Genomic DNA, 22,019 nt, shown 5'->3' with positions numbered 1-22,019 from the left:
TCAGTTAGCATTCGTCAAAAATATATAGAAGCTCTCGAAATAAATTAACACATTTAGAAGGTGTTTCAAAATAAAAAATTATTGATGCTACAACCCAATTATTGAAAATGCAAGACAGTGTATTTCTACTCACGACATAATTTCTTTTGGACCGTTCGAAGCTTCATAGCAGTTCTGTAAGCTGAAAAGCGTATAACATTCAAATCAGCTAATGATGACATTAATTCGATCATTGCAGGATGATCCCAATGAGTAGTTTCTGAGTGATGGCTAAAACATTGAGAAGGAAAAGAACATAAGAACATAAAATATTGCAAATAAATATAATTGTTTTAAACGCATTATACTATACTTTATATAATAAGGCACTTTAGATGGCGTAAGAGCTCGTTCCCAAGGTTGTTCTACGCTAGTGGTAAGAAACTCCTGGTTATTCGGAGAATCTTTCTCCATATCAAGTACATTAGGTATCTTATATTGACCGTCAACTGCTAACTTGAGTAATTTCCATCTGAAATATAAGAAATTATAATGACTTAATAACGTTTTGGAAAAAAAATTTCATTTAATATTTTTGTAAACCCTGGTCATTCAGAATTTTGAATACTGAGATAGAAGATTTTTAACTACACGGTAAGAAATATTTTGCGGATATCATTATGCCAGTATGGGCATGAACGCCATACTGTACGGTATCAAAGATTTTTATAGGTTATCGAATTGTATGCATAGATGATTCAACCACTGCGAAAATAGTAACATTGGCAATAGTTGTCGCGGACGCCACAATGTCAGTATGGCCGTCAGGCCTATACTGCATTGCCGTAACCACATTTTTTCTGGCCGATAAACCTAGTCTAACGACATCTATATAGTTTTGGTGGTAATGCGATAGTATGCATTGAATGACGCGCAAGAAATTATGGCGGAAAAACCTATTAGCATTGTGCCCTCAGCATTGCAGTGTGGGATTCAGGGCCATGATGTTTCGCCATGCTTGCTATGCATACGTGTAAGCAATACAATAGCTTTAGTACTATAAAGTATAGTGAAAAACGCTATACTTCTGGGACTCGTTACAATACTGTCTTGGATTATTTCACATACTATTTCAGTATCTGTGAAACCATACCAGCATGGTGGTGAACGCCATGCATTTCTCACCGTGTACATATCAAATCTAGAAAATCAAGTTCACTTGTGGGATTGTGTAACGGACGTGCAAGCAATAGTTCTAATCAAAGAAGTTAAGATGTGCCATTAGCCTCTCTAAATTTATATACTAATTCGCACTGATTATAATAAAAATGTTTAATTTTTTCTATTGAGTGACGAGGGATTGATACATACTAATCTTTACTCAATTTATGAACCGTGGAAAGTGCAGATAGAGTTCTTACGTGTAAAATATTTTTATTTAATTTCATAATTAGAAAATCATTCACACCACACGGTGGAGTCAAAATTTTTTACAGTGTCATGTCAACTTGAAAACGGATACAAACAACTTCAGCGATCAGTTATAAATTTTATATTTATTCTTTCATTGGTGATATCTTGAGAACGAATCATCCGATTGAGACGTTTTTGATAGCAATCGAAATATTTTATCATGTGAACTTCTGCAACGAATCTTGATTGTTTAAATATTAACAGAATAATTCGCATTATTTTATAATCGTATTTCTTTACCTTCCCGACTAGAATTTTTCATAAGGACCTGACGAGGTCCTTATCAGGTTAACCTTATTTCAAATAAGGTCCCGATCAGGGTATCCTGATATGGATGTAACGCTTAAGATCCATGAGGTCCTTATCGGAATTGCCTTATCAGGATATCCTCGTCAAATCCTTATAAGAATAACCTTATTAGTAATTATTTTTTTACAAATGTTAGATTGCAAAAAAAAATAAGAGAATTTTAATTCGAGCGAGAATATTATCTATTGTATTGAGAGCATTAATTAAAGGAAGTAAACATGTTTTTTATTGATGAAAAAATCCCGATGACTGCTGGGCTTGAACCAGCGTCCTTCCGATCTAAAGTCCTCGATGCTATCCACTGATTTTGAAAGTGTAAATATAATATTCATTACGATGTCAAAGAGTAACTGATGAAGAAGTAAAAAATCTGTGTTGCGATGATTGACGTGATTTTTATATAATATTCTTTTGTACTTTGTTTAATTTTTAGCCTCTAAAAAAAATATTGAAAGGGATGGGATAACTTTTTGTTTGAATAAGGATATCCTGATGAAGTCCTGACAAGGAACTCGTCAGGTTGACCCGATGGCAAATAACTTTTCTTTCAATAAGGATATCCTGATGAGGTCCTGATAAGGAACTTGTCGGGTTTGCCCTAATATGGCAAACCTTATATTAACCTGACAAGGTCCTTACGGTACTTCAGGCAAATCAGGAAGAAATTCTAGTTGGGTTATGGATAATCGGCGAGTAAACGTATTAATACATATGCTTGTTATCATACTTTGTTCCCAATCTTGTACGTACGATACGCCTGGAACCCGATCAATTCGTATCGTGAGTTGTTCGATCATAGTTTGTTTTGTAAGGCTCATTTTTGCACAAGTTGATGTTAAAGGCGGTCATCAAAATTATGAACGATAGAGGATTTTCATGTCTGATTAGAATTTAATGACAATTATGTTTCATGTATTAAATAGTATTCAATCGACAGCAAAATGAAGTTAGGGGAGTACATATTTTGAGATCTTTCAATAATGGACCACCCTGGTTAAAAAAGAGAATTAAAGAGGATTAAAAATTAATTGAAGCGGAACTATCTTCCGCTCACTTACTCTCTCCCGCCAGATTGTCGGTCGGCGATCGTCTCACGTTCACTCTTACATTTTTTTCCCGTTGCCTATTTTTCTTTTAATTACTTTTTTTTTCCAAAAATTTCTCCATAAAAAAAAATAAAATTTCACGTATAAAATTATTATTTCTTTTCTTTCCCAAAAGAAAATTTTAAGAAATAAATAATTACTAATCATTATTATTTCGTTTTTTTAAAGTTTAAAAGAAAAATAATTTTTATTGTTATGGTTACAATTCTCTCGAATTCTCAGTGAGAACAGGAATTGAATATTATTTTAGAATTGAAAAGAACTAGTTAGAAATAAATTTTTCCGAATCTTCTTTTATTCTCTTGAATCCTCCGCGAGAACAGAAATTTAATCTTATTTTAGAGTTAAAAAGAATTAGATAGAATTAAACTTCTTCGAATCCTCTTTTATTCTCTTGAATCCTCCGTAAGAACAGAGATTACAATATTATTTTAGAATAAAAAAGAATTAGTTAGAATTAAACTTTTTCAAATCCTCTTTTATTCTCTTGAATCCTCCGCGAGAACAGAAATTTAATATTATTTTAGAATCCCAAGCGAATTTATTTATACCGAAAATTCAAGTGCCATTTGGGTTCATTTCCGGTGTAGTAGAAAATGATAAATATTTCGGTATGTTTTAAGAATTATACCCAATTCATACCCAGATTATACTCAAATCGTCTCATGATTTGGGTATGTTTTTGAATTTTTTATACTTAAATGATACTAAAAAAATATCTATTTCAAGCACGATTTATAATCAAATTATACCGAAATCAGAGAGGTTGAGGACAATATCTTTCTATATAAAGCTTTACCTGGTAAAAAAGAAAAATTTTTCTTTGAAGTAAATAAATTTATTGAGTACATAGAAAATTATAAAAATACTATTTCAATTGAGTGTTTAGTATTATAATGCTTTTTAGTAGTAAATACTTATTTACTTTTTTTTTTTTTTACCAAAATAAAAAAAAAATTTCACTGTTATAGGAAATGTTTCTGTTTGTGTTTGATAGTGTTCAGTCACGAGCTTAGGCAATTTGAAAAGCTTCGTGCATTTCCGCTACGATCGGGAGTAGCCGAACTCGCTACTGACTTGAGTGTCAGTATAGTGCCGGGTCACTCGCTATTTGGGCCCGACACATACAATTTCTTGCTCATGACCGTGCCACGGCGGCATGAGAACCCGCTACCAGCCAGCCAATCAGAGAAATTGGCGGCTAACTATTTCCTGTTGGCGCGCTTTTAAGCCAATGGGAAAATTCGTTACTGCAGCCATGCTGCCACGTCACCACCGAGCAGCCACGAAGGAAGAAGACGCCGTCTCAATATCCAATCTACATCGTGCAGTCTTACTAACCACCACGCGTTTTTAACCGCTTTACTTGTCGCATTCGCTATCGCTTATCTATCTTGTCGCATTCGCTATAAAGTATTTTCTTACAGTTTAAGTGTAAATAAGTGTAAATAAATCTATAATTTATATTTGATAAATCTTGAGTAATTTTTAATTGTTTTAAACCTTCACGCCATAACCAGATCCATTTTAGTTATCCTCTCATTTTACATTTTGGTCCTTCGAGCCGGATTTGGTGTGGTTTTTAACAATTAAAAATTATTAAAATTAAAACATCTAAAAAAAATTGTGAGAAAAAAGTGCGTGATAAAGTTTGTTTTGTGCAGTGAAAATCGCTAAGTGTCGTGGGCATTGCTGAGCACTGCTAGAGTGCTGCCCGTGGCGATCAAAATTACACGACGGTGTAATAAAGACTCTTAGATTTTTCGATCGAAAACTTAGCGTCGGTTTTACTGTGTCGCGTCCATTTTGTGCCCAACGCTGAAACAAGATGGCCGCCGAAGCCCAAGTCGCTCTTCAAATGAACCGCATCGACACGATGCGCAATATGTCCAACCGCTTGACCGACGCCGTACTCACTACCCAAGGTGTACCCGCTATTGACGCTGAACTCGCTTTTCTCAATGATCTCTAGACTCGCTTCAACAATACCAACGAAAGGATGTACGAGGACATCCCAGAGATACTAGAGAATGAATACCATACAGGTAACGCGTTTGGTACCGCTAGTTTAGTGTACACCGAACTCCTGGTGAGACTCAACGCAGCTAAACCCACTCCAGTTCCTGCTCCAGAACCTCAAGCCATCAACCACAACCAAACTGCGTATTTTGGAGGCGCACACAAGGCGAACTTGCCTCAAATAAAATTGCCGACGTTCCAGGGCTCATATGACGAGTGGGACTCGTTCAAGGACTTGTTCACCTCTCTGGTCATCCACGAAGATTCGCTTACCGGCTCACAGAAGATGCATTACCTGAAAACCCAGGTCAAAGGTGAGGCCACGTCGTTAATCGCTAACATACAAGTCACGGATGACGCGTTCCAATCTGCTTGGGAACTATTGAACACTCGCTACACCAACCCACGCAGATTACTCGACATGCATGTCGATGAATTACTGTACAGACAACCGCTAACTGGCCACTCCGCTGCCGAACTTGACGCTTTGTTACTCGCTAATAAGAAGTCACTGGGCGCTATCGCTGCCTTGGGAGTACCAATCAGCGACTCAGACCCATTCTTGATTCGCTTAACGGTACACTGTCTACCTGAAGACCTACGAGTGGAGTGGATGGCCTCGCTGGGACTCTCGAATGAATTCCCTACCTACCAGCAGCTGCACGACATGCTGAAGGCCAAGGTACGTGCTTGGGAAAATTCTGGCGTTGGTGCAAGAGCACCCTCAGCTCAATCAAAGGCAGTTACTGACCGACCACAACCACCGAAGACATTTTCGAGATCAGCCGCTACCAACAAGGCTGGTAGTGCCACTAGTAAATCCGCTTCCCCCTCCAATGCATCTACTTCGAGAGGAGGCGCCAGCTATACCGCTTTCACTCCGAAAGAGAAGACGAGTGAACCAGGACTGTGTCCTATTTGCAAGCAAAAACACTTTGTGTTGTTTTGCCCAAGCTACCAACAGGCGACGCCACAAAACCGGAAGATGATGGTCTATCACTACCGGCTATGCTACAATTGCTTGGGACGCCACCGCTTCGCTGACTGCAAGACTAAGGACAGATGTCAACACTGTCAGAAGCCACATCACACGTCCACGCACATTGATGAGGAGACTTCCGCTAAATCGGTACAGGAACCTACCGTACCGACTCAAGGTAACAAATAGTTCCAATTTTGGTAACTTTTGTTTTGAATTCGCTAACCTAGTCTGCTTTCAGCTCATTCGCTCAATGTATTACTCGCTACCGCGCTTATTAAGTTGAATTCGCTAACAGGATGTACATGCACTGCTCGTGTACTGATTGATCAAGGATCGGAGTTATCCTTTGTGACGCATTCGCTAATTAAGAAATTGGATATACCGCTAAACAAGGCAGCTGTACCATTACGAGGGATTGGTAATGTGTCAGCTGGACATTCACTTGGATCATGCCAGGTGTCGCTGCATTCGCTACATAGTTCCGCTTCTATCACTATCCAAGCCCATGTGCTTGCTCTATTGACGGTGAACTTGCCGCCATTCACGCTAACTAACAAGAAATGGCCGCACATAAACGGTCTACAACTCGCTGATCCAGACTTCTTAACATCTCGACCTATTGACATCATTCTGGGTGCAGCACCAGCTGCACACATAATCAACGCTAAAATAAGGAAGGGTAATAACAATGACTCAATCGCTCAGTCAACGACGCTTGGCTGGATCATCTATGGATCTGTGGACACCGCTACATCAAAATTGACAGTTTATGGTCATCATGTTACCGTTGATGATCAATTACAAGACTTACTGAGCAAGTTTTGTTATCAAGAAGAACCACAGACAGAATTCGCTATACACTACAATGAAGATGAAGAAAAGTGTGAACAACACTTTGTCAATACACACTACAGACAGACTGATGGTCGATATGTCGTTCGCTTGCCGCTTAAATCTTCTCCAAGTCAACTGGGTGACTCGCTTCGAGCTGCACAATACGCTTTACTACGTCTTCGCAAACGTCTGGATAATGATCCAATCTACAAGAAGTTATACTACGACTTCTTGAAAGAATATGAAGACTTGGGACACATGAGACGCGTAAAATTAAAGGATTTACCACCAAACAGCTACATGTTGCCTCATCATGGGGTTCTTAAAGAACAGAGCACCACCACCAAGCTCAGGGTGGTATTCAATGGGTCATGGAAAACAACATCAGGTGTATCAATCAACGAGATACTTCATGTGGGTCCCAAGATCCAAGTTGACATCAGTGATGTAAGATCATCATCTACAGTGCATACTCTGGTTTGACGAGGATGATATCCCAACAGTATTTGCACTCGCTACGGTTACTTATGGAACCACATCAGCTCCATATCTCGCTGGAAGAGCACTTTTACAACTCGCTGAAGATGAAGGAAATAAATTTCCAAAGGCTGTTGAACCGCTGACAAACACCCGCTACGTTGATGACATCTATGGAGGCGCAGATGAACTCGCTGAGGCAATTCAAGTTGCTCTCGATACAAAAAATATGTGTGCCGCAGGATGCTTCCCGCTTGCAAAATGGGCAAGTAATTCAACAGGATTATTGTCTCAAGTCGCTCCAGTGGAAACTCAAGAAGATACACCACGAGAACTTGGGGATACTACAGTAAAAGTGCTCGGGTTAACCTGGAATTCTATTCAAGATAAATTCCAATTCGGTTATTCGCTACCAGAAGCATCTCCAACTACTAAACGCACAATTTTATCTGAAATTGCTCGCTCGTTCGACCCGCTTGGGTTTTTGGCACCTATCATCGTAAGAGCCAAGATGTTCATGCAGAAGCTATGGCTGCAGAACTTCGATTGGGATGCTACGCTATCACCGTTGCTTCTTCAAGAGTGGAATTTGTTTCGAGATGAACTACATCAGATCTCGAAGATTCAGATACCTCGCTGGAATCATGTAAGAACTGGTGTATCGATTGAATTACATGGATTCTCTGACGCTTCTCAACTCGCTATGGCTGCTGTCGTCTACTTAAAGGTTACTGACGCTACAGGAAGCTCCAATATTTCGCTAGTGTGTGCCAAAACACAAGTTGCACCACTGAAACCAATTTCAATACCAAGAATGGAGCTCAACGCCGCTGTCTTACTCGCTCAACTGGTACTCTACATTAAGAATGTCTTGAAACTTGAAAATGTACCAATTTTCTTGTGGACAGACTCCGCTGTATCCTTAACGTGGATACGAAACAACCCTGCTAGATGGAAAGTCTACATTCGCAACAGAGTTACCAAGATTCAAGAATCGCTACCAAGTGTCAACTGGGATTTTGTTCCAGGGAAACTCAACCCAGCTGACTGCGCTTCGAGAGGTTTAACAGCAGCTAAACTGGAACAGCATTTGCTATGGTGGACGGGACCTAAGTGGCTCAGTCAATCAAAAGAAAACTGGCCATCTTTTGACATCCCTACTCAGACGGTATCACATCTTGAAGAACGTCCAGGTCTGGTTTTTACCATCTTCAAGGCAGATTCACACCCGCTACACACGCTATTGGACAAATTCTCTAAGTTGTCACCACTACTTCGCACGCTTGGAATCTGCCTACGTGCCATCGCTCAATTTAAAAAAGTGCCACAGTCCACACTGGCCACACTCTCTACACCACTCTCTACAGTTGACCTGGAACTCGCTAAGACTTTGCTGATCAAGTATACGCAAAGTCAGTACTATTCGCAAGAGCTGAAACTACTGAAAGATGGTAATTCTCTATAACGAAATCATCATCTCGCTAAATTGATTCCCTACGATGACTACAATGGAGTACTCAGAGTCGGCGGTCGCTTGAAGAATTCGCTACTGGATGATGATCAGAAAAATCCAGCTATTTTACCAAGATCATCACGCTTAAGTACGCTACTCATAGAACATTCGCATCAAAAAACATTCCATGGGGGAGCTCAATTGACTCTCGCTAATCTACGGAGATCTGTCTGGATAGAAGGTGGGCGTGTTCCAGTCAGGTCTCACATTCTTCGCTGCGTCGTGTGCACGAGACATAGAGGTGTTCGTGCACAACAACTAATGGGACAATTGCCATCCGCTCGTGTAAGACCATCGAAAGCATTCTTACACACGGGAATAGACTACGCTGGGCCAGTGACACTAAAGACTTTTCAAGGTCGAGGTGCGAAAACCTATAAGGGTTGGATCGCTGTCTTCGTATGTCTCGCTACCTCCGCTATACACATTGAAATTGTCACCGATTATTCTACTGACGCTTTCGTCGCAGCATTCAGAAGATTTACTAGTAGGAGAGGCGCCTGCAGTACCCTATACTCGGACTGTGGTACAAATTTTGTAGGAGCAGACGCCACGCTAAAGAGAGAATTCGCAGCAGGATCAAGACAGCTACGGGAACTTCAGTATCTACTCGCTACAGATGGAACAGACTGGAAGTTCAACCCGCCAAGTGCTCCCCATTTTGGTGGCAAGTCGGAAGCAGCCGTCAAGTCAATCAAGTTCCATCTTATTCGAACTATTGGTGAATCGCTATTGACTTACGACTAACTCGCTACAGTTTTAACGCAGATTGAGGCTGTATTAAACTCAAGACCGATCGCTCCGCTATCCGAAGATCCTGCAGACTTAACCGCTTTGACTCCTGGACACTTTCTCATCGGTGAACCTCTAATCGCTGTACCAGGACCGTCGCTACTGGAAAACAATACCGCTACGTTGTCACACTGGCAACAATTACAACAAATGTTCCAGATATTTTGGACTAGATGGTCGTCTGAGTATTTACAACGACACCAATCAATCTCTAAGTGGCATCATCCATCTAATATCATCAAAGTGGGCTCATTAGTCCTGCTGACTGATGAGAGGTTCCCACCATCAAAATGGCCACTCGCTAGAGTACTCGCATTACATCCAGGACGAGATGGGTTGACTCGAGTAGTCACCCTGAAGACCGCAACAACTGAACTTGTTCGACCAATCGCAAAATTGTGTGTGCAATCAGTTCACTCTCCAGACGACAATCCTGTCGACACCGTCGCCAGCGCTGGGGAGAATGTTCAGTCACGAGCTTAGGCAATTTGAAAAGCTTCGTGCATTTCCGCTACGATCGGGAGTAGCTGAACTCGCTACTGACTTGAGTGTCAGTATAGTGCCAGGTCACTCGCTATTTGAACTTACGCGCGAGATCTTGGCCAATGAGAAAATTCCATCATTTAAATAAATTAGTTCTAACTATGAATAAAAGAGTTGCGACATGAAACACACTCATTGGCTCAAGATCTCTACAAGCTACGTGGATTTTCGCTATTGGCTGAAATTTCGTCAGCGTCGTCTATTAATTTTCTTATTGGTCTACCGCTCTGACGTCACAAAGAAACCGTTGTGGGCTTTCATTTTACGACGTTTTCTCATTATATTCACAACGTGCTCTTCTACAGTTCACCTCGTGCTTAAAACCGCTTATTGATTCAAGTTTTCTTTTGTGCTAATTAAATAGTAAAGCGCTCAGCTAATTACTCTCAATATTTAGTCAGTGAATTAAGGCTGCTATTTATTGGGAATAAATAAATCGTTTATTCACGCGTTATTAAAATTAAAGTAATTACGTGAATTTAACCGCTATCAACCACGTGTTGCTTTTATACGTGCGTATTACGTTGCATTCGCTCTCGCGTGTTAATTAAGTTGAATTCGCTCATAATAATTATTTCTCACAATAATTTGCTGTATAAAGTGTAAATAAATAGTTAATTTATTTTTCCTAAAAAGTGTTTAATTTTTAATTGTTAAAACTACCATCACCTACACCAGATCCATTAAGTTTATCCTCTCATTTTACAGATAGACATACAATTATCATCAATTTATTATTTATGTGATTCTATTGCGATAATAGTTTAGATAGTTAACATAAATATAATGCATAAAAAAATCAAACCATAAATAGACCTGTGACAGCGCTATGAGTACTTCACGAGACTCTCAAGTAAGAAGTCACAAGTTCGGAACCTCAGTCAATTATCGCTTTTTTTTCTTTTTTTTTTTTTTGAATTATTTATTAAAAAAACAAATAAATAAATTATTCAACTAATATACTTAAACACATTAAACATATCGATATCTAAGAAATTTTTTTTTTATCTCAGTATAGCTTCGGTATAAATTGTTTAAAAAATTAAAGGATTAAAAAAAAATTCCAAATTTTTGGGCGATTTTCAACAGGCCCTAACTTTGAGAGAAATGGTCGTACAAGAAATAAAAAAAAAGGAAATTGTAGCTCCAAGTATCTACTTTTTGGATTAGAACTTCAAAATTTTTTAGCTTCAGCGGTTTTAGAGTAATCTTAGAAAAACCAGCGACAAAAAAATTTTCAAATTTTTTTAATTTTTGTTTTTTGGTCTTCGGGCGTGGAAAAAATTTTTTTTGCTTAACCACTATGAGGATCGGATACCTTCATTATTCAGCTTTAATTTCGTTTTTTATGGACCTTGATACGTTCACTTATCGCCGAGATATTAGTCTCCAAATGGAAAAGGATCCTTTTGTCTTTGATTATCGATATCTCAGAAACCACTGATCGCACAGAAAGTTCATGGTGGGTTTTAAAAACTTGAATAAAATCTCTTCAACGATTGGCCATTGCTCTTTCGAAAAAAAAATTTTTTCCTTACGTCACATGAATTTAAAAATGCAAAAAAAAAAGGGCATTTTGTGGTTTTTCGGAAAATCAAGCGCTGAAACGAAAATATTGTGGAAATCGATAATGTTAACTGTGCATTTTACAGTTCAATATGTCCACAAAAACCCTACAAAGAGCCAGATCAATCCAACCAGCCGTTTTTTTGTTTCACTCGATCAAATTTAAAAAAAAATTAAAGGATCACGTTTTTTGCTCTGAAAAGCTCATAATCTTTGACAAGTTGAAAAAAACAAACTTTTCGGAGCTTTGTCCACAATTTTATTGCAAACAGTGCTTTAATTTCCAAAAAAAGCAGCGGCGGAAACGTGTTAAGAAGAAAAAAGTTTTTTTCAAAAAAAAATTTTCAAAAAAAAAAATTTTTTTTTTAAATAACTAGAAAATTTAAAAACCCAATCATTTTTAACACGTTTCCGCCGTTGGGTCCCGTGATTTTACTGATCTCTCGGTCATTAAATTCGAAAAAAAATTTTTTTTTTGAAAATTTTGTTTTGAAACAAAACTTTTTTCTTTTTTGGGAATTAAAGCACTGTTTGCAATAAAATTGTGGACTAAGCTTCGAAAAATTTGTTTTTTTCATCTTGTCAATGATTATGAGCTTTTCAGAGCAAAAAACGTGATCCTTTAATTTTTTTTTAAATTTGATTCGATTTTTTTTTTAATTTGTTTCGAGTGAAACAAAAAAACGGCTGGTTGGATTGATCTGGCTCTTTGTAGGGTTTTTGTGGACATATTGAACTGTAAAATGCACAGTTAACATTATCGATTTCCACAATATTTTCGTTTCAGCGCTTGATTTTCCGAAAAACCACAAAAAGCCCTTTTTTTTTGTTGCATTTTTAAATTCATGTGACGATAGGAAAAAATTTTTTTTTCGAAAAAGCAATGACTAATCGTTGAAGGGAATTTATTCAAGTTTTTTAAACCCACCATTAATTTTCTGTGCGATCATTGGTTTCTGAGATATCGATAATCAAAGACAAAAGGATCCTTTTCCATTTGGAGACTGATATCTCGGCGAAAAAGGAACGTATCAAGGTCCATAAAAAACTAAATTAAAGCTGAATAATGAAGGTATCCGATCCTCATAGTGGTTAAGCAAAAAAAATTTTTTCAACGCCCGAAGACTAAAAAACAAAAATTAAAAAAATTTGAAAATTTTTTTGTCGCTGGTTTTTCTAAGATTACTCTAAAACCGCTGAAGCTAAAAAATATTGAAGTTCTAATCAAAAAAGTAGATACTTGGAGCTACAATTTCCTTTTTTTTTTTTTGTACGAACATTTCTCTCGAAGTTAGGGCCTGTTGAAAATCGCCCAAAAATGTGGAATTTTTTTTTGATCCTTTAATTTTTTCCATTAGCGTATTAATTTTGATTATGGTCTCAATACAATAAGTGTCCTACACATGTGCAAAACTTAAGGTGTTTTGCAAACCTGTCTAGCTGAACTCAGTGCCTCAGGACGAGGATAAGCCCCGTTTTGGACCACACAGTATTAAAATTAGGAGAGAATAAGTCTTATACCTAAACTTGTCAGGAAGGTTGCGATAAATTAGTTTAATATATCAAATTTAAATATAGAAACAGTGACATTTATTGAAACGAAGCCGCTTTACAGATAATTTGATGAAAGATGAACAATAACCAAAATGAATGATGAAATTGACTCGACTACTTTTATTAACAACAATTTGACTCGACTAATTTAACAAACTGACTCGACTACTTTTATAAATAACGACTCCTCAATTAGTAAAATATTATCTAACAAATAAATAGTTAACCCGACAATAAAACAAACGAGTTCACTTACTCCGACAATCTCCAACCTTAACCAGTCCTTCGTTACACCGATCCTTTTCCTCCAAGACCAAAACCATACCCAATCCTCCCTTCCAAGTCCACCAAACCATTCCAATCCTATCCCATCCACCAGGTCCAATCCACAATAAATATTATATAATTAACCAATTTAGATAAACGTAATTAAACTTAATAAAAGGAATAAGCTTCCACGAGCCGTGGGCTTATATGGTCTTGGCCCATTTTGATGATGACTAGCAGCACGTGTAGTAGTAGTAGTAGTAGATAGAAATTTGTGGAAACCAAGATGTTAGTGGTAATCGCAGTAAGGCACGTCCGTCCACGGCGGTTGCTGCGAGCTAAGAGACCGATAGCTCGTCGTCTCTGGCCCCCGTACCTCTCCACTCAGGTTGGCCAACCCCTAAAACCAAATGTCGGGACTCGACCATAGCGACCCCGGCGCATCAGTGACTGTATTTTCGACAGTTGTTGAAGAAGGAGGGCAGATCTTTTAGCGCGAGTCAAAATTTAATTTAAAATGTAATGTGGAAGGATTCCACCCCGTTACAAATTAGTTATAATTAAACTTTTTCGAATCCTCTTTTATTCTTTTGAATTCTCAACGAGAACAGAAATTGCGATATTATTTTAGAATTAAAAAGGATAAGTTGGGATTAAAAATATTTAATCCTTTTTTATTCGTTTTAATCCTAAAATGATAATAATTTTTTCGCTAGATGAAGGAGAATTAAAAAGGATTCGTTTTATGTTCGATCTCAATTATCCGGAGAATTAAGAGTATTGAAGAGTATTAAGTAGTATTAAATATGTTTGCTTTTTTAATCCTTCTTAATTCACTTTTTTAACCAGGGCATCCTTCTAATCATCAATGTCGTTCGAAAAACTATGTCTTGTACAAAATTTAGATTTTAGAAATGGAAAGTAATAAAATACTAGAAACTTACAAACCTTTTATTCAAATCTTCAAGTTTCAACAAAAAATTTCGAGACGAAATTATATTCGTTGAAGAAAACAAACTTGCATAGTTGTTAACATCTCCTATTTTCTTTTCAATAAAACTTATTTTATTTTTAACTTTTTGCAGGTCTTCAGATATTTCACTCGAACCTTCTGCAGTAGTGGGATATTGTAAGTATTGTCGTATAACTTCTGCAGCAGCCAGTTCAGCTGCAAGATCTTCTAGCGTTTTTTGAAAGTCGTCCATTTTCTGAAACAGTTTTATTACATTCAGCAGATATTTTTTGAAACAGGACACCGATTAAGATGTTAGCTTCAGCATTTACCATAGATAGTATTTTAATGCCTGTAGCCGTTACAACTATTATAACCAAGCCCTTTCCATGTATTTAATCTTACATTCGAAAGACTTGATTAAGATTCACCACCCTATCGGGAGGTATTGTTTTTTTCATTGTCACTAAAATTATTTACCCGATTTCCAGAACCGAATGTCTGACTAACAATCGTGAGATATGGGCTTACAAAGCTTGTCATAGACCCCGCGTAATAAAAACTTTTTAAGGAAACGGCTGTTAATTTTTACATATAATTGTACTACTGTTTGTCTTTATTCATAATTTAATTTTTGTATACTATTTCTTCATTAATTAGGGCTTGAACCACACTAATTAATACTAGTCATAAATTTTTAATATCATTATTCACACGTTTACTTCCTACTGAAAAATTTTTTCACTCACACGACCAACCCCTAGACTTACCCTAAAATGATATCTGCCAGTCTTTAAGGTAATCTCACACACAATCAACTCATACAACTCAGGTGCAAGGCGTTCCGCAATCAATGTTCGAAATAGGAACTATAATGTACAAATTACATATTATTTTCAACTCTCCGAAACAGCTACCTCCAACCTCCATCTCTTTAGCAACCCTGATTGACCCACACAACGTTAATGAATCCGCTGTGCAGGATTGTCCGAAGGTAGCTTTAGGTTCATTCTCCAGGATTGCTACTGCTGAGTTTGCAGCATTTGCGATTTTAGCATCTGAGTGATTTGCTGGAGTCGGAGATTTGAACCGAACTCAAGTGGAATAAAACTCAATAAATTCCGTAAAGAGAACTCAGTGTTAAGAACTAATTTCCATTTTGTGAGCTGAGTGCTGTGAGCCTATACAGTTAATCACAAATAAACATTTATGATTGAGGAAAACCTGTATGTTAGATTATGTCTCATATTAAGTACCGTCTCCTTCTTTCTGGACTAAACCTTCATTCTTGTCAGGGGTCACAGGAAGCCGTTCACGAAAGATCCAGTCGACACATCACGAAGGTCAACTTCTAAAGTAAGCAGTTAAACATTAAAGGTAGATAACGTTACCAATTCCTTTAACATATAAAATTAAAATTCTGCATCGAATATATGGAGAGGCCCCTAAGAGGAAAATCGTTCGAGTTCTCATTATAAAAATAAAACCTAGAGCGGACCCTCTTGGAAAATCACCCTGTTTGTATAGTGTCTCTCACTTAGGGGCTACGCGACCGTGAATAATAATTCTTTATTTATTAATTGATTAAATCCAGACATAACACTCTGCATTAAGTTTTAAAAAATAAGAATCAATGCTCAATAAAACAAAATAATACTATTTTTCTCTTTGTTTAGGCTGTTGATGAAGATACGATCTTAAATAACGCTGCAGATTTTCGAAATGTTGATAATTCGGATACTGAAAGTGTGGCCTCTTCTACTGCATCTGTATCAATCTTTAAACATAGACTTCTTGCGTAACAAATATAAAAGCATTTAAAGGTAAGATATGAAATTGAAATCTTTGAATTCTTTAATCTGATGTTAAGATGCATACTTGACAGACAATTATGATTTTCTTTTATTTTTAGATAATGACGTAAGTGTGGTGAAATAAATAAAGTAATAGTCTTCATGATAGCAAAAGACAGCTCGCCTCTAAATACTCTGAAAAAATCAGGATAAAATTATTTAATGGAAGTGGTGATACCACTATATAAAGTTCTAGCTAGAAAAATATTTACGCATTTAACTGACGATAAATATGACATCATTTCAACACAATTCGAACAAAAAAGTAGAGTGCGCATAACCTTTACGCGCAGTTAAAGTAAAACTTCTTCGACATTGTGACTGATGACGAAGAAGTTAAAAATAAATAAGTCATGTTAGGATTTCAAAAAGTATATATTGACAATATAACAACAGTTATATATGAATTCATTAATAATAAGCATTATGCATAATAAATACTTTAATTTAATTATCATTATACTTTAAATATGAAATGATAGGGCTACACGGAAAAAAATTAATCGTGAATGCAACATGATGCAGTCTTGGTAAATAAACATGATGAAATCATGTCGCATTCACATGATTTATCATGTTTCGGCTACATGATAGTCATGTTGTGGTCCCTCGCGGTCCTGCAACCACCGTGGATTCACGGTAAAACCACCACATCGTGGACCCACCGTGGAACCACTGTGGATCCACCGTGGTTTCGTGACATTTTACCACAGTTGATCCACAGTGGATCCACAGTGGATCCACGGTGAATCCACAGCGAATCAACGACAAAACCACGGTGGATCAACGGTGAATCCACGACAAAACCACGGTGGATCCACAGTGGATCCACAGTAGACCCATTGTGGATCCACCGTGGTTTTACCGTGGTTTGACGCGAGATCTTGATATGAATTTTTCAGTTGAAATAGTGATAAATGAAGACGTTTCTAAAAATCTAACTCAAGTAAAAAAAATTTTCCGTAGTTTTACCGGATGAAAACGTAAAATGAATTTTTGTACGCGTGTAATTCAAATGGAAAAATAGAAATTCATTGAATCTCATAAAGAACTGAGATATAAAGCTGTGCTTTGAAGGGAATTTTTTTTTGTCTAAAAGCAGTTTTTTCTTTGGACCACTCTAGTATGTATAAATAATAGTGATACTTTACATAATTTTCTTATCGACTTAATTAACCTAAAATATGATGCAGCAATCATAAGACTTTTTTTTGTCCAACTTTCTGTAAATAATAATTAACGTTACCTCGTTGATTTTCAACAACCTCACGAATAAAATTATCTATAACATTGTTTTGGAGTGATAACTTTTACGTAATTTTATTGATCAATTCCTGAAAACTAACTAGTAATTTTATTCAAACACGATATCAAATGTTGCAAAGCATGTAATAATTAGCTGATTTGCTCAAAAAATTCTGCGGACGAAGTCTTTCGAAATTCAAAAAATTTTTATCCCAATTTTCTTTTTAATTATGTATTTGTTAATTAACAGAATTTGTAAAAATGAAAGTAAACAATAAAACCTCGAAAATTCTTAAACCGGAAGTCACAAATTTTTTTCTTCTTTTGGACTTGTTCGTTGAAGGCTTTAGAACAGATCCTCGTTGGAAAAATTGAAGATTTTCTATTTTTCATTTTTTTACAATGAAAAATGCAGAAAAATAAAAAACATAAATAAAGCAGAAAAAAAATTTTTTTCTCATGATCCCGAGTGATTCGGTTTTTTATTACAAAAAGCCATACGAAAATAAATTTAAAAATTTTTTTACCATAATTGTTTAAAATATTTTTAAAAGCAAATGCGTTATTTATAAGATAGTTGAAAATTTTTTTTTGGAAGTATAATTAATAATCAAAATAATGATTTTTAAGATAAAAATCATTTCTTAAAAAAATTTTTTTGTTGCTTAAAATTGCATTTGTTAGTTAACAATTTTTTTTTGCAAATCAATATGAATATTAAGGAACCGTTTTTTTTTTTAAATCATAATTTTCATTGCCCTTTATAAATGTAAAGAGTAATTTTTTTATTTCAATTTTTTATTTGTTTTTTAAATAAACAATTTGTTAAAAACAAATGAAATTTCGCCCTATATTTTTTTTTAAATACTATAAAAATATATAAAAACGGTCATGTGACGTTTTTTAAGAAAAAAAAATTTTTTATATTTTTTGTATAATTTATAAAATTCTCATGCTTCGAACTTGCAGTTTTCTTCCGTGTTTCTCATTCTAATAATTATTATAACTTATAAACTTTCGAAGATACGACCATGACCGTTCGAGTCTTTATTGTTTATCATAAAACAAAAAATAAATTAAGCTATAATTTTAAACTCTTGATCAATTATTTATTTCGTTTTAAGTAAATGTTTATAAAAAAATTTTGAGAAATTTTTTTTTTTGCTTTTAAATTGGAACTTCGTTGAAACTATGAAAGATAAGATTAAAGTACTCAAAGTCAATTTTGTTCTCCATTAAGCAATAAACAATTTCAGTTTTGTTTCAATGCTTCAGCTCAATTTTTTTCTGAACAATGAGAGAAATTATTCGGAAAAAAGAGATATTCTTGTGTTTGAAGAGTTAGTATCTTAATAACTAAAAGTTACTAAAAGTTAATAATCATATAAAAGTCAATAAATAATTGAGCTGAAACATTAAAAAAATTTTTCTCAAAATCTTTTTATAAACATTCACTTAAAACTAAATAAATAAATGATCAAGAGTTTAAAATTATAGCTTAATTTATTTATTGTTTCATGATAAACAATGAAGACTTGAAGGGTCATGGTCGTATCTTCGATAGTTTATAAGTTATAATAATTATTAGAATGAGAAACACGGAATGCGTTACTCGCTGAATGTTAGCAGAGAGATAATAATCCATTTTTGATAGTAATACAGGGGTATCTTGTATTACACTATGACATTAATGTTTTCTTGAACTATTTTTGTCAAAGTACAAAAAATAAATTTTGAAGTGAGACCAAAATATACATACGCGCTATCGCGCTAAGGCATGTGAAAATCGGTCTTCGGTCACTTACTATCAACCCAGCAAAGATGAATCTAGCTTATAGTAAATTTAATTTTTTAAGACTTATAGCTTTACATCGTAATTCAATTGTAGTTTCACTCTCGAATTTTTCATTTTTTTTATTTGATAGTTGGTAAAATCTATTTTTAGTTGGTGCTTATGTATTAAACGGTATAACTATACCATAAAAGTACGTTGAAAACGTACTGCAAACACGACAAAAAAAACCATAAAACCACTATGAATCCACGATGGATCCACGGTGAAACCATCGTGGTTTTACCGTGGATCCACCGTGGATTTATAGTGGTTTCACCGTGGAACCACGGTGGATAAATGTCACAAAACCACGGTGGATCCACGATGGATCCACGGTGAAACCACGGTGGATCCACGGTGGATTTATTGTGGTTTCAAGACCGCGAGGGGTAACATGAGAAAATCATGTTGCATTCACATGATTTGTCATGTTTCGGCTACATGAAAATCATGTTGCTGCCACATGATTTTCTCATGTAGCCTTAATAGTATAAAATTATGATTTTCTCATGTTACCACAACATGACTATCATGTAGCCGAAACATGACAAATCATGTGAATGCAACATGATTTTCTCATGTTACCGCAACATGACTATCATGTAACCGAAACATGTCAAATCATGTGAATGCAACATGATTTCATCATGTTTATTTACCAAGACTGCATCATGTTGCATTCACGATTAATTTTTTTCCGTGTATGGTAACTGAAATGAGTAACATAAACTCTACTTTGCAAATTTTCTAAATTTCTTGAGAATACCTGATTAAAAGAAATGATTTAAAACTATTAGAAACGATTAAAAACCTTTTGAAACGATTCAATTTTAGTACTTAATAGATTGTAATATGAGGAAAATTCGACATCAACCCGTGGTTCAGTATTATTTAAAACTTATTTGAAAAAAATGACACCTATGATAAAAGATGATCGAGCAATCGACCCGAAGCATAGATTGAGGAGAGATCCGGCAGAGACGTGGTATAGAATGGCCGTGTTTTATAGTTTGAACTATCCGACAGTTAAATTAACTGACATTAAATTAATTCCGACTGAACAATAAATCGCCTGCTGTGAACAAGTGAACATTCCGATAAAACGTACATCGTATTTGTGCCGGAAAAATAAAATAAGAGTTTTATTTTATTTCATGAACAGACATTTGTGTTGAGTATGAACTAACTCTGTCCTTCGATCAAGTGTTATTATTTTTTTTTGACAAATCTTGTTTATATCGAGTCAAGCCAACAGCGGCGATTCATATGTTGTTTATAACCGATAATTATTTGTGATACCGATCAATTGATTTTCTGTGTTCAATATACGACAGTTTATTTTCTTTTAAATCTGATCAATTATTTAATCGTAATCTTAAGTGCTTGACCTTTACCCGATCCGCCACCCTGAGCCGACATTCTCGACATTTGTTTATTGGTGGTTATTAAATCGCCTGGTGTCCAACAGAAGAATTCGACAAGGTTGCTAAATTGTACGTATGTAAGGTTATCACTCCATTCAAAAGGAGTGAATTTAGCAAAAATTGTTAAGAGAAAATTTTTGTGGAGCATTCTATTTCCTACGAGAAATGTCCCGGGAAAAAATGATTTTGCCTAATCATATATGATTATATATGTTCATATATATGATCATATATGATTATATATAATCATATATGAAGTTATATATAATCATGCATGATTATATATGGGGTCATATATAATTATATATGACCCCATACATAATTAGATCTGATCATACGTGACTGATATAAACCTATATGTAGTTATATATGTCTATGATTAAATCTGATCAGATTTCATTGATATGAAACCTATAAATATTTAAATATATATATATATATATATATATTTAAATATATATATATATATATATATATTTATATATATATATATATATATATATATTTATATATATATATATATATATATATATATATATATATATATATATATATATATATATATATATATATATATATATATATATATATTAAATAATATGACAATTTTTTAATATCAATGTTATTAAATTTTTATTATGTCAACTATCAATCAAACTTAAATCCCCAATACTTAAAAAATGTTCAAAGGTTTCGGCAGTAATTTAATAGTATAAAGTATCAATTTGATTATTTGAGTTAAGTAATGCTATAAACGTTTCTTAATTGTAAGTGTATAACAGACTAGAGGATCAGACTACAAACCATCGATAACCAAAGTTAAGCAGCATCGGCGTGGGACATTAATTGGATGGGTGACCTCGTAGTAAAATAATTGTCGATGGTTAATAATTTTTTTTTTTTTTTTTTATTTAATTTTAACCGACATTGATATTGATGAAGACAATAAATCCTAATTAAACTACTTAATTAATAATTTACAGATATTCTAAATGAGATTCTAAAAATGACTATATTCGTTCATGCATGATTATATATAATCATATATGATCATGTATAAACAGATCAAGTTATGTATGATCAGACCTGGCCAATTTTTGGATCTGATCATATATAGACAATTATGCATGATCATATATGATTAGGCAAAATCATTTTTTCCCGGGGTATTCGAGTCAATTTCATTTATCTCGATTTCTTGAGAGTTATGAGACAAAAACCCGCTCATTAAAAGGAAATCAGAAATTCCGATGATACACCTCTTAATATTAATATTACGGGCTCAAACTCGCCGATA

At 35.1% G+C, this 22,019-nt stretch overlaps 1 protein-coding gene across 2 annotated transcripts in view; it reads right to left on the bottom strand.

Moving 5' to 3' along the window:
* The window catches only part of LOC130671218 (dystrophin), a 45,572-nt gene that overhangs the window by 14,339 nt on the left and 9,214 nt on the right, over window positions 1–22,019 (bottom strand). For both annotated transcript variants that reach the window (XM_057474978.1, XM_057474988.1), the window contains exons 2-4: window positions 14,363–14,622; window positions 353–511; window positions 134–270 (exon numbers count right to left, since the gene is read on the bottom strand). In XM_057474978.1, coding sequence (XP_057330961.1) covers window positions 134–270; window positions 353–511; window positions 14,363–14,622 — 556 coding nt within the window. The remainder of the gene's footprint in view (window positions 1–133; window positions 271–352; window positions 512–14,362; window positions 14,623–22,019) is intronic.

Source organism: Microplitis mediator, chromosome 1, assembly GCF_029852145.1.
Source record: "Microplitis mediator isolate UGA2020A chromosome 1, iyMicMedi2.1, whole genome shotgun sequence".
In the NCBI taxonomy this organism is placed as follows: Eukaryota; Metazoa; Arthropoda; class Insecta; order Hymenoptera; family Braconidae; genus Microplitis; species Microplitis mediator.
The sequence above is the reverse complement of the archived record's forward strand: the minus strand, read 5'-3'. Positions and strand labels throughout refer to the sequence as shown.